The 12,064-nt window shown below is 35.1% G+C and overlaps 1 protein-coding gene across 1 annotated transcript in view; it reads right to left on the reverse strand.

Annotated features, from left to right (window-relative positions):
- LOC118182569 (laminin subunit gamma-1-like) overlaps positions 1 to 12,064 on the reverse strand; it is a 131,175-nt gene that overhangs the window by 88,168 nt on the left and 30,943 nt on the right. The window contains exons 4-5 of the mRNA XM_085825058.1: positions 9,693 to 9,823; positions 7,086 to 7,267 (exon numbers count right to left, since the gene is read on the reverse strand). Of these exons, the coding sequence (XP_085681184.1) occupies positions 7,086 to 7,267; positions 9,693 to 9,823 (313 nt within the window). The remainder of the gene's footprint in view (positions 1 to 7,085; positions 7,268 to 9,692; positions 9,824 to 12,064) is intronic.

Consider the following 12,064-nt stretch of genomic DNA (forward strand, 5'->3'; position numbering starts at 1 on the left):
ACTCATGTTAAAAGCTAGGTAATATAACTATGCAATGGAAGCGAGCAAAGCCATTTCAGAAATGGAGTTTAGAAAGCTGTACGAAGAAAAACTATTTGGCCAGAATTATCAAGATGCGGTGTCCTTTATCTTTAGCATTCAAACAGATTAGTGTATTTGCTATCACACACATTTTATTCCAATCTTATTTGGAAGAGAAATTTTGCCGCAATAAGCTCAATTCAAAGTGGTTGTTTTTGAAGATAAATATTCTTATTCAAATTTATTGTTAAAAATAGATTTTTGCCTCCAAAATTAAAAACAGTGGCATAGCTAGAAGAGGGCAGAGGAGGAGGAGGTCGCCCTCGGCGGCACATTTTTGTGGGCGGCGTTTTTAGCTTGAAGCAATATTTTATCGAAGTTAGTGATGTAGATAATAGAAACACGCAAAGAATAATGAGATTTTATGAGTTGCATACTGATATAAATTGAGGAGGAAAAAGTTTGTACTTGAGGTAACGTATTCAAAAGAAATCAGCACGAAATTTCAACGCCTACATATACTTGCAAGTTTTTTTATTCCGTCGAAACATTTGAATGAAAATTACGATTATTAATTAAATTATGATCATGGTGACGTTAATTAGGAATAATTCCTTGTGAAGAAAGAAGTATTTCAAGAGTTTTATTGCTGGGCGGAAACGAGACAGGAACGTGTAAAGGCGGTCCTTTTGAATTTTTGCAGTTTATTCTAAAAGGCAGCATCTAGAACGAAGTTTCAAATATTGTAACACTAGTGTGAACTTTTGTCACATTAACTGTATAAGGAATTTTCTTTCTCCTTCCACCATGCCTTCGTGGTGTAATCGGAGGGATATTTGACGCGTATTGGAGAGGCACAAGGTTCGAGTCTCGACGAGGCATTGCATATTTTTAAATTTTCCTGCTTCAAAACAATCTAATGATTCTAAAAATGGCACCTGAACTAAAAGTTTGTGAACAATAATTCATCACCTGCAGAATTGGGCGAATGGATCCCCTAATCCCCAGTCGCCCTTTAGAAGGGGGAGTAGATAAGGTATTTTCTTCCTCTTTCCAGCATGCCTTCGTGGTGTAACGGTAACACCCTCGATGCGTATTCGAGAGCTCTAGTCCTGGCGAGAGCACTGCACATTTTTCACGTCTCCTTTTCAAAAAACATAATGACTCTGCAGCTGTAAGCGCTGGTGGTTGTAAAAAGGCATTTCTAATTACAAATTATTCAGAATATATTTTACAGCTATAAATTTTTATTTAGCATATAAGAACTATAAATTTTTATTTAGCATATAAGAACTATAAATTTTTATTTTACATTTCAGAAATCTTTCTATACTCCCTATATTACAGCAAATGGAACAATCAAGTAGATATATACGATGTTATCCACAGTTTGGGGGGGGGGCGCAAGCAAAATAATAATGTAATTGAAATTTGTCTTAAAAAATTAACATAAAGTTTAAATTTATTCCCTTATATATCAAGTGACATTTTTTTAAGTTATTGTTTGTGTATCCAAAGGAACAGAAAATCAGGAACCACCCCTAGCGGCAAAAACCCTAGCTCTGCCACTGATTAGAAATATATAGAACTGGAAAGGACTACGGTGGAAGTCCTTTACAGAAAATACTCATGGCTGCATACTTAATTTAATTAAATGATTATGTAGCGTACTGTTAATTACCCGGGCTAATGCCGAAGAAGCAGGTCACGGATAATTGAAAAACACGAATAATCCAAACTATCAATTTTCATGCATATTGCAAGAGTTTACTTGAAAAAAAAAAAAAAAAAAAGTCAGTAATTTTAACTTGTTTTTCAGAGAGTTTAAATATTTGTTGAACTTCTTTACATAGTTTTCGAAGTGCTATTTTATAATTGTATTCGAATCCCCTTTGTTCGACGAAAAGCTACTAGGAATATATATTAATGCGAATTTTAGGCAACAAAATACCATCCTATTTCTTTAGATATCTGAATTTCTTGAATATCTCAGTTCGGTGTTTTTTAAAAGGAAATAAACGTAAAAAAAGGTGAAGACATTTTAACCTAATTTATAATAAAGAAAAATTGGTGGAACCCAGGCACATTATGCGAACCTTCTCAGAAATTAAAAAAAAATATTTTCCATATGAATTATTCTATTAAGAAGCATGGAAAGAGGAAGGGGAGTCTGATATCTCTGAATTCGAAAGTAGAGAAATTCTACTCTGGTTAAATTAAAGTTTCTTTAAAAAGTCACTTTAATTTAAATAGGGAATAAATATTTATAAGAAATATGAACATAAAAATGATATGTGTAATGAAATGCGCGTCTAATCGCCAAGCAACATTTTATAGATTCCCCCCCCCAAAAAAAGCTCTTTTTAATAGTCTTATGGTTAAGTATGTTAAAGACTACTGAATTCTAGTAGTTCTTAGGTTTGAACTTGAGTGAATGCGCTAGCTGTATGGTTGGTTTTCGTGTTTTTCCCCATGCGTAATATGAATGTATATAATTTTCTATTAGAAAAATGCAGATATCCTCATGTCATTTGCCATATTCAAGCGACCTAACGTAATGTAATAGAAAGAAATTGCACATATAGTGATCTGCTCTCACTTCACTGTCAGAAGAGGATAATTTTTAATTATTACGACATTTATCATCGCAGTAAGTCAAAGATAAATTTTGAAAATCGGGAATGCCAAATCACTATGAAAGACCATCACGAATGCCGAAGAGAAATAAATATGTAAAATAATGATAAATAAAACAACATATAATTAGCAATTAAAATAAAATAAAATATATAAAAATAAGTAAATATATTTGTAAAGGAATACGCATGATGACTAGAAAAATAGTAAACAGAATTAAAGTAAAGCATCCTAAAAATGAAATGAAATTAAAAAAAATTAAAGGTGGCTGAGTTAATGACAATAAAGTACAATAAGCCGGGGACAAAAGAAAGATTTCGAACAATAATTTCCAAGATAAAAATAAATTGCTTCATGTTTTGACTTCTTTTTAAGTCCTCGATCGAATGGGATCATAAACATGCTTCTTGTCCCTTATGTATTCAACATTTTCCGCTTAATTTGGTCTTCGAAGGAAAGTCAGGCATACATTCGCTATCTGATTTATCAATGTCAGTTTATTAATTACGAAAGAAAAATCTTGCATTAATAACAGAATTTTCTGTTCATATTGCGATTCAGTTGTAGAACAAAACATCGAATTCATCTTTCTTGGGACTACAGCTCGCTTCGGTTGGATTTATGATTCGGCTTAAATATGGAGAATCACCGAAGCCAAGTTTTGACTGGTTTTGGCTGAATTTAAACCCTGAAACAAGTAAGTTTCAATAAAATGGACTTCCCCCCCGCTCGGACAGCTGATATTTTCTCATGGACAACAGTACATGTCTCTAACCAGTACTAAGTTCAAGAATACTTGGAGTTTTTTTATTAGAAGAAGGAAAAGAGCAAGATAATTTATTAAAGAAATGATAAATTATAATGAAATATTTAGTTTAAATGAAAAACAGATATTTTATGTAAATTTTAAAGTAAAGTTTTGTTTGTTAAATTCTTGTTCCTGATTTTAAAATGACTATACATTTCTTGTTCTTAAACTTTACAGTTCAAATACTACATACTTAGGAAATATATCTGATATATTATCTTATATCTGAAAAGAAATTATTTTTGTTAATACCGGCTGATTTTTTTCCAATGTTTGTTCACTAGTAGAATATACTAATACCTTTCGATAGTACTTGAAATGAGAAATCTATAACAAACGAGAAGCTGCTTATTAAACAGTGGTTCAACACAGATGCTCAAAAGCATTGAGAGGTTAAAAAATTCGTTTTAAATAAAACATGAATTTAAATTTGCTGTGACATATGATTTGTAAATTTAATGCATATACTTAAAAAAAATTATACAGAATTACCGTTATGTTTTCCTACATTTAAATGCGAAAATGAATTTCGATATATTATCCGATAGCAAGGCTGTTTAAAATGATTTCTCTCTAGTAGCTCAGGATAAGCTGATCTCTTTTATGTGTTTCTGAATAAACGGCTTTTCTTTTTCTTGTGAGACGGTTAACCGTTTTTCTTGAAATTAAGTTTGATTTAAACAATTTGTTTACAGTCCTGTATGACATATTGAATAAAATTTAAGCCATAGTTACTGACATGATATAAAACAGCAAAATTCTAAAAATAAAAAGCATTGTTTTGAGTACAGAAATTAAAATTTGTTAAGCAGCGTGATTGTGGCTTTAGAGCATGAACTTAACAGTTTTTTTTTTTGTAATTCTTTTCCGTTACACATTCTAAGACTCACCTTAAAAAACATGATGCACCAAGAAGGAATTCTCCGACTGTAACCCAATTTCGTACATGAATGCTTTTCCATCTCACTGCAAATAAACGGTTAAACGTTGGAGTCTATTAAATGAACAGCTGACCATCCAAACGGTGTATGAAAGGGAAACAACTCCAATACTAGGGTATACTTCAGATTAGAATTTAATTCTATCTATTCATTTTGAGTGTAGCAACGTCTCGCAAACGGTTTTGGAGTAAAGACACAAGTCACCAGTTGAGAAAGAACATGCAGTGAACCAAAAGAAGAGGGTAGTTAAATCAAAGAATCTCTCGGCATTTGAGTCAAAGTAATGCCGGCGGCCGGTTTAGGAAGACAACACAACAGATCATTCATAATAGCGGCTCTCATAGCACCCAGGTTCGTCATTATGAAAGATCCGGCCTCTAACCTGGACAACATTGACTGCAAGGACTACTGGTAAGTGACTCGGTGAATGGGATCTGCTTTCAAGACGCTCATTGCACCTACTTGTTCCCCTCAGCTACGCGTAACGACAAACTCATTTGTTCGACTTGAAATCTCACTGACTGAAGTAGAATTATGTTCATCTATTAGTCCTGCTTCAAGACGCTTCTGGAGACGCCCGGTGGATACTGACCTGAATGTCGTCCGTTGCAACGCCTGACAACAGGGAGTCGTGGTATTGGGTGCTGTTTGATTTAACAGCTCTTTGGTTGTCATCCGCAAAACCCTTACAACAAAGCGTTTATACGTTTATAGGTTTACCATATTCTGTTTTTAATATGTTAAAACGATACTCTATATGCTGTGTTTCCTTTGCTTTTAAGTAACTACAGGGTTATATTTCAACAGGATAATACCCAGCCAAATACGCCAATCATTCCTACTCATTGTCTTCATGCTTGTCAAACACTTCTTTGGTCAGCTAGATAGCCAGATATCTTCCCAGTAAAACAACGCATCAGAGGTCTGATGAACAGGCACTTCCGATTGTACCAGCAGGTCGCATATCTAGTTCGATAGCTAAAACGAGTTTGGAAAAAGATCCCGCAAGAGGTTATCCGCGAACTGGAAACATTGACAAGTTGGATAGCAGCTTGCATAAGAGCCAGAGATGGGCCAACATCATATAGATTTATTCTCTATATTCAATTGAGTTTCCTGAATGAAAAAATTTATTTCGTCTAAAATTTTAATCATTTCTTTTTTAATGCGTATACACCATATCGAATTTGTATATTTTATACTTTTCGGATAACTCTGCGTCGCTTTTACCTTAAAATGCATTTGCAGAATGAAACTTAACTGTCTGATTTACTTAATCTTGTTTGGATTTTATGCGGTATAATTTCAATTTTTAAAACTGAAGTCCACCTAACCTATTTTCTTTTGGTGTTAACCTTTAATTAAAAGAAAAAAATATTTGTTTTATAGGTCTACATTTACAAAGACGGGTAATTAAAGTATTGTTTATTTTTCATCATTAAAAGAACAATGAAGGCGAAAAAAAAAAGACTTTTAAACGATAATTTTTTTTATAATAACAAACAAGTAACAATGACACCTCCCCCAAAAGGAGTATTTCAAAATGGACACGTTTGAAGGAAATTGAGTTTCGCTTGAATATGAATGCCCCTCCTTCTTCTTAGATGGCCTGTGCTTATGTGTTGAGCTACTGAAGATAACAGCAGGAGTTCTGTATTTTCTGGTTAAGTGAGATTCAGATGATTTCACTTTTACGATTTGACCTCAGTTACGCTCTTTACCGCTTTCCACTGCATACGGAGTCAGCCATGTATCAGCAAAATCATATAAATTATGCAAAGATTATTGATTTTTTGCAGAATAGGAAATATGAAAAATCAAATGTTTCCTTGTTGGTTATCGAACCACTTATTTCCTAGTTACCAGATGGACATATCACTGCACAGACTAGTAAGTTTGTCGAAGATAAGAAACAAAAACAAGATCAAACATTTTTTCTTCGGGACTTGAACCACGGATCTCCCAGTTGGTAGTTGAACTTACTAACCATTTATATCACAAGCCGAAGTCTGAGACGGTTCTTTACAACTGAAGAAAGGTAGCAAAGACGCTTCTAAAGATTTTTTCTTTAACTAGGCGCTTCTGTGAGTGTTTATCTGAGAACCTTCAGAAGATTCGTAATTAAAATTCCTAGGAAGCACTATGATCGTGAGCTGTCAGCGTGATAGAATTAACCAAACTGGCAACGCACTTACGTTAATTTTTATTTAAATATTAGAAATGAATGATCCGATCTCGACGAGGTGATGTGAGTGACTGCTGGCAAGGTTTCTGTCTACGTAATCTGATCAGGTGCGTTTTTTGTACATGTTTATCTAACGACCTTGCATTTTTAGATAGAGAACAAACTATGAAAATTTCTTAGCAAAAATTAAGCTTAATTCTCTAAGTATGCGACTTGAAAACAAAGTTTCTTTGCGTGCATTTACAATGAAGACTGACTACTAAACAAATCACATAAAACATTCTTTTGAAAAGTTCGGATTCTCCTGTATATAAAATGAGAAGTCTAAAAACAAATCGAAAAATAGGAATTCAAAGGATTTTATACATTTAAAATATTTTTTTTTATATAGTTAAATTTTCTTTCTGATTTCCTGCGTTTTATGAATAATTAATTATCTGGTTTTAGAATTAATAATGTAATGATAAAAATTAGGAGAATAATAGACACTTACGCCGACATTCATTTGCATTCGTCGGAGAAGCAGGTTCCCAGGGTCGTTCGTTGTAAGCTTCTAAACATCTCTCGCAATCGAATCCAGCAGTGTAGTGTTCGCACCGGCAAACAAGTCGCATGATTCCAGTGACATTATCAGGAGCAGGTATGCATGCACTCGCATGACCATAGCACCGGCATCTAGAAAGAAATGGGAATGGGAAGAAATTTATGTTATTAAAATAACAAGCAAAGAATTCGAAATATACCGCTACTTTAATGCGCTGATTTTTGATTTATTTTCCTATTTATAAACGTGAGTTACTTCGCTAACAACCATAATACCATTTCTTGCCGCTGTGATGATTGTGAAGTAGGACAGTATAATCATAACCTGTTACGATATGAATGCAAAGATGACGGAGGACTGAACGTGGAATACATGCTACATTAAATACTAAATCCATTGGAAATTATCATTGTAATTAATTAAAAACGTTAAGTGCTGCTAATTCTAGAACACCAGGAAGAGTTTAAACTTCGACAGTACTAAAAAATGTTGCCAGACTGCTGAATCAAGTAGCTCGGGAAAGTAGTATCTCATATTAGATACTTGCGAACATTTTTAAGTACACATTTTTTTTTAAGTTATGGAAATTACATTACATTCATCAACTGATTCCAGACGACCATGACAGAAGAATAAAATTTAGAGAAATATCGCTGAGTTGGCATGAGGATTGTTCAAACAGTTTGACAATATTGGTGAGATAAAACTGTGTTTTATTTCTCTGGTTTTGTTACTAAACACAACTGGGCAAGTGAGAATGCAAACAAAATGTGCTGAAAAGGAAGAGAGTCGTTCTAAATGTTACTGGTGTGGCATCATGTCATCTGCAGTTGCTATTGCTTTGTTTCCGGGAGAAACAAGAATTAAACAAAAAGCATATGGGAATTTTAGAAAATCCTATTTGTCTAATAATTTCACATTATAATAATCCATAATTTTCTTTATGCACGATAGTGTCCTTTCCCCAGATGTTTACGTCTAGCTGCCTGATTCCTTCTCAAAATGTTGATTTGGCAGACGTGACGTGAATGGCAATGATTAGTCTGTTTGCAGCAGAAAGATATTTTTTTCTTCTTTTCGGGGGGAAGCAGACGGGTAGCATAGCTAAGGAGATTAGGAAGAGAAAACCCGTGATTTGTATAAACTGGAGACAGCAATTTTCATTTTCCCACGAATGTTTTTAATCTTAAAGCAAAAATCACTTATTTAATACAAAAAAGCATTTGTAGTCCTCCTAAAAGTAGCCGCCAAGACGAGAAAGTAATTAGTGACTCTGAGTGCGGTAAGAGCCTTGGTTCGTATCTCGGGTAAGGCACGAATGTAATTTGTCTGCCCTTTCTTTGGAGGCAACAGTGGCTCACCTATTAAGTGTCTCCATAATAAAGAGACCACCGCCTCCGGCCTCAGTAAAGGCCTACATCGGCTAGAGCCCACCACTGGAAAAATTAATGAATACACCAACACATTCGAGGATGCTGAGCTTCTGAATTAAAAACATTCTTTATTGAATTTGCGGGGTTAACTCCGGTACACTTTAGCTACACTTCCCGAATGAAGAAAAAGTTGAGCCACGAGGAAGGCAATCACTTCCTAGTGACTTACTCTTACTACTATAGGAATATGCATTACTATAGGAATGGGAGCCATGCCACAACAAGCGATCAACAACACTATTCAGTTTGCCTCGCCCTTCTCAAGCATGCATTTCAGCTGGAGGGTATCATGCCCCGTTATTAGCGTGATATTTTATTTGCGCCTTCTTCCGACTTATTTGGTCTTTTGCAAAGTGATGGTTGTAATTTATGTGTTTTTTATGTCTTTGTTTTATTGCTTGTTATGTGGTCTAGTAATGCCATACCAACCTCTTAGATTAATTTCACGCATATCCATTAAATAGTTTTTTTGTTTTATTCTGAGTTTTGCTTTTTGTTGCTTATTTTTCTACCAGGAGTGTAATACTGTAGCTATTCATAGCGGCGTTTCGAATAAAACTAGTTTCAGTAAAGTATTTTTTATGCTTATAAAGCTAGAAATTGGAATAATTTAAAAAGAGAGACTGAGTTATCAGACAGTCTATTTGGTTATTTTGTTTAAAAGGGGCATGCCGGACTTCACGTCGTTATTGCATAAATTAGCAACGAGATATTAGTTTTTTAATTTAATTCTAAAATAAATGAAAATTTGATAAAAATTAATACATTAAAATAAATGTTACAAATTATGAAAAGAGGCTTAATATTAAGAAAGAAAATTCTCCCTTACTGTACCTAATTCCTGCACTTGTTACTCACTGGATTTGGAAACTTTTATTGATTTTTCACAAAAGTACATCGCTTTTGCAAAACCATTTATTCATTTTTCGCCAATCGTTTTCAATTGATTTTTTACTAATTTAAAAATTTCACCTATTTTGGTTTAATTTTTTGTTATATTTTATGTAGAAGTTTCCTAGACGTTTTCAATCATGATTTGCTGAAAAGTCATATTAACTCGAATTTTTTGTCTGCTCCCTTCCGTTATGAATTTTCTCAGTTACAAAAGAAAGTTAATACACACCTAGCGCCTACTGAAAGGTCACTAATGGCATAATAATAAGACTTCAGTACAAGAGGATCTTCAAAAATTTCGTCTCCAAATGTATTCATTTTGTCTAGTGTAATACGTATTGCAGTAGCAGTGACCCATTCCTGCAAAATAAATAATTTGCATAAGTATAATAGAAATACACATAGTAATTGCAACACATTTTGAAAGTTACATTTTCATGCTGGGAAACTATCGAGGATAAATCTTTTTTCACTTATTTAAGTCCTTAAAAATATTACAATCTTTGATTTTTGACGGAGATTAAAAACGTATCGAAATTTTACGATTGTCTACTAAAATTCTCAGAATTCATTGTATCTTCAGAGAGACCTTCTTTTATAATATATTTGACTTCAAAGCGTTTTATGTTTCTTTATTCACAGTGCGAATAAAGCCTACTAATATTATGCCGGATAAAAGTGCTGAATAGTTTGACCCAGTTCTAAAAATGAGTTTAGAATTCTGTTAGAAATTCTGTTAGAAAGTCTTTCACGGTCTTCTCTTTCGGCAGACAGCCCTCATGTGTTTTGCTACTAAATCAAAAGATTATAGAAACACATCTTAAGCAGAATTTCAGAAAAGCAGCTTTATTTAAAAAATTTAGAAGCCATTTATATGACTTTATCTATTCTTACAGAAACAGAAATTATATGAGCGAACTCATACACTAATAATGTAATTTCTAGTAGTATTAAAAACTAAAAACTGTACAAAAACAGTATTGTAAGAAATTTTCTTCCTTCTCACTGTCTCCTTTTGTGGCATAATTAGAAACACGTCTGGCTATCATGGAAGGTCCGGATTTCAAATACCGGCTAGGCGTTACTCATTTTTCATGTTTCCTACTCCAAGATAAACCTAATGTCTATGCAAAATCAAAAAAGAAGCAAGAGAAGCAGAAATTAAGTTTTCATTTGAAACATTTCGAACTAGTAAGACAAGTTAACGAGCACTGAGCTTCCTATTTAAAAGCAGATTTCTTTACTTGAAAGCGGATTTTTTGCTTAAAAACGGATAAGTTTGATGAGCATATAGCATACCTTGTGGGAAACAAAAATTAAAAAAAATTTTTTTAAATGCACCACGACGCACTGAGAAGATATAAAGCAAATTGGACACAAATTGATATGCATATAGGTTTCGATGGAAAAGGCAAAATTTTACATTTTGGTTGCTAATGAATGAACGGTTGTCGCTACAGCGCATCTGATCTGCGCAATTGGCAGGATATTTAAGAGGAGAAATTACGATTCCAGGTCATAAATTCTTCATGAACTTCATTCCGTGTACTCTGGTACACAGTAACTATACCACGCATACAGGTGCGCGAACGATATGCGCAGATGTCAGAATTTGAGAGAGGTCGTGTAGTTGGGCTCAAAGAAGCCGGTCAGTCTTATTGGCGAATAGCTCGACATTTGAGCTGGAGCGATGCCACTATTAGACGATGTCGGTAGGAATAGGTTAACCATGGCCGCCCACAGTGTCAAGAAGGAAGCGGTAGGCCTAGAGAAACGACAGAACGTGAAGACCAAGCAATCGTCAGAGCGGCACTCACAGTCCCAGATGCATCATTATCATCCATTGTACGTGAAACTAGTGCTTAAGTGATTACAAGGACCGTTCATAGACGATCTCACAGAAAGGGGGCTGAGGTCACGGCTCCCCTTGCGCCGACTACCATTGACCTCTGTACAACGTCAAGCCCGTTTGCAGTGGTGTCGGGCTCATTCGCACTGGAATGTCACTGACTGGAGTAGAATAGTCTTCAGTGAAGAGTCCCGCTTTGAACTGAGCCCCGATGGCCAGCGAAGGCGAGTATGGAGACGACCTGGACAGCGGTGTGATATCAACCTGACTGTCTTCCGGCAGACAGGCCGACAACCAGGACTGATGGTCTGGGGTAGCATTTCATTTCATAGTACGATCCCTTTGGTTGCCATCCGTCGCAAACTTACAGCACAGCGGTACGTCGACGAAGTTCTAAGGCCCGTTGTGTTGCCCTTCATGTCACGCCACCCTGGGCTTACATTTCAGCAAGATAACACCCGTCCGCCCACTGCACATGTTTTTAATGCTTGCCTTAGTGCTTGCCAAACATTACGTTGGCCAGCAAGGTCGCCGGATATCCCTCCTATTGAGCACGTTTGGAGCATTATGGGCAGGGCCCTCAAACCAGCTCGGGATGTTGACGATCTAACGCGCCATTTGGACAGAATTTGGCACGATATTCCTCAGGTGGACGTCCTATCATCTATCAATGACCTCTATCAATCGATGTCAAGTCGAATAACTGTTTGCATAAGGGCCAGAGGTGGACAAACGCGTTATTGACTTTTTCA

This window comes from Stegodyphus dumicola, chromosome 10 (genome assembly GCF_044657685.1).
Source record: "Stegodyphus dumicola isolate Sdum_Otavi_A_Nest chromosome 10, ASM4465768v1".
Classification (NCBI taxonomy): domain Eukaryota; kingdom Metazoa; phylum Arthropoda; class Arachnida; order Araneae; family Eresidae; genus Stegodyphus; species Stegodyphus dumicola.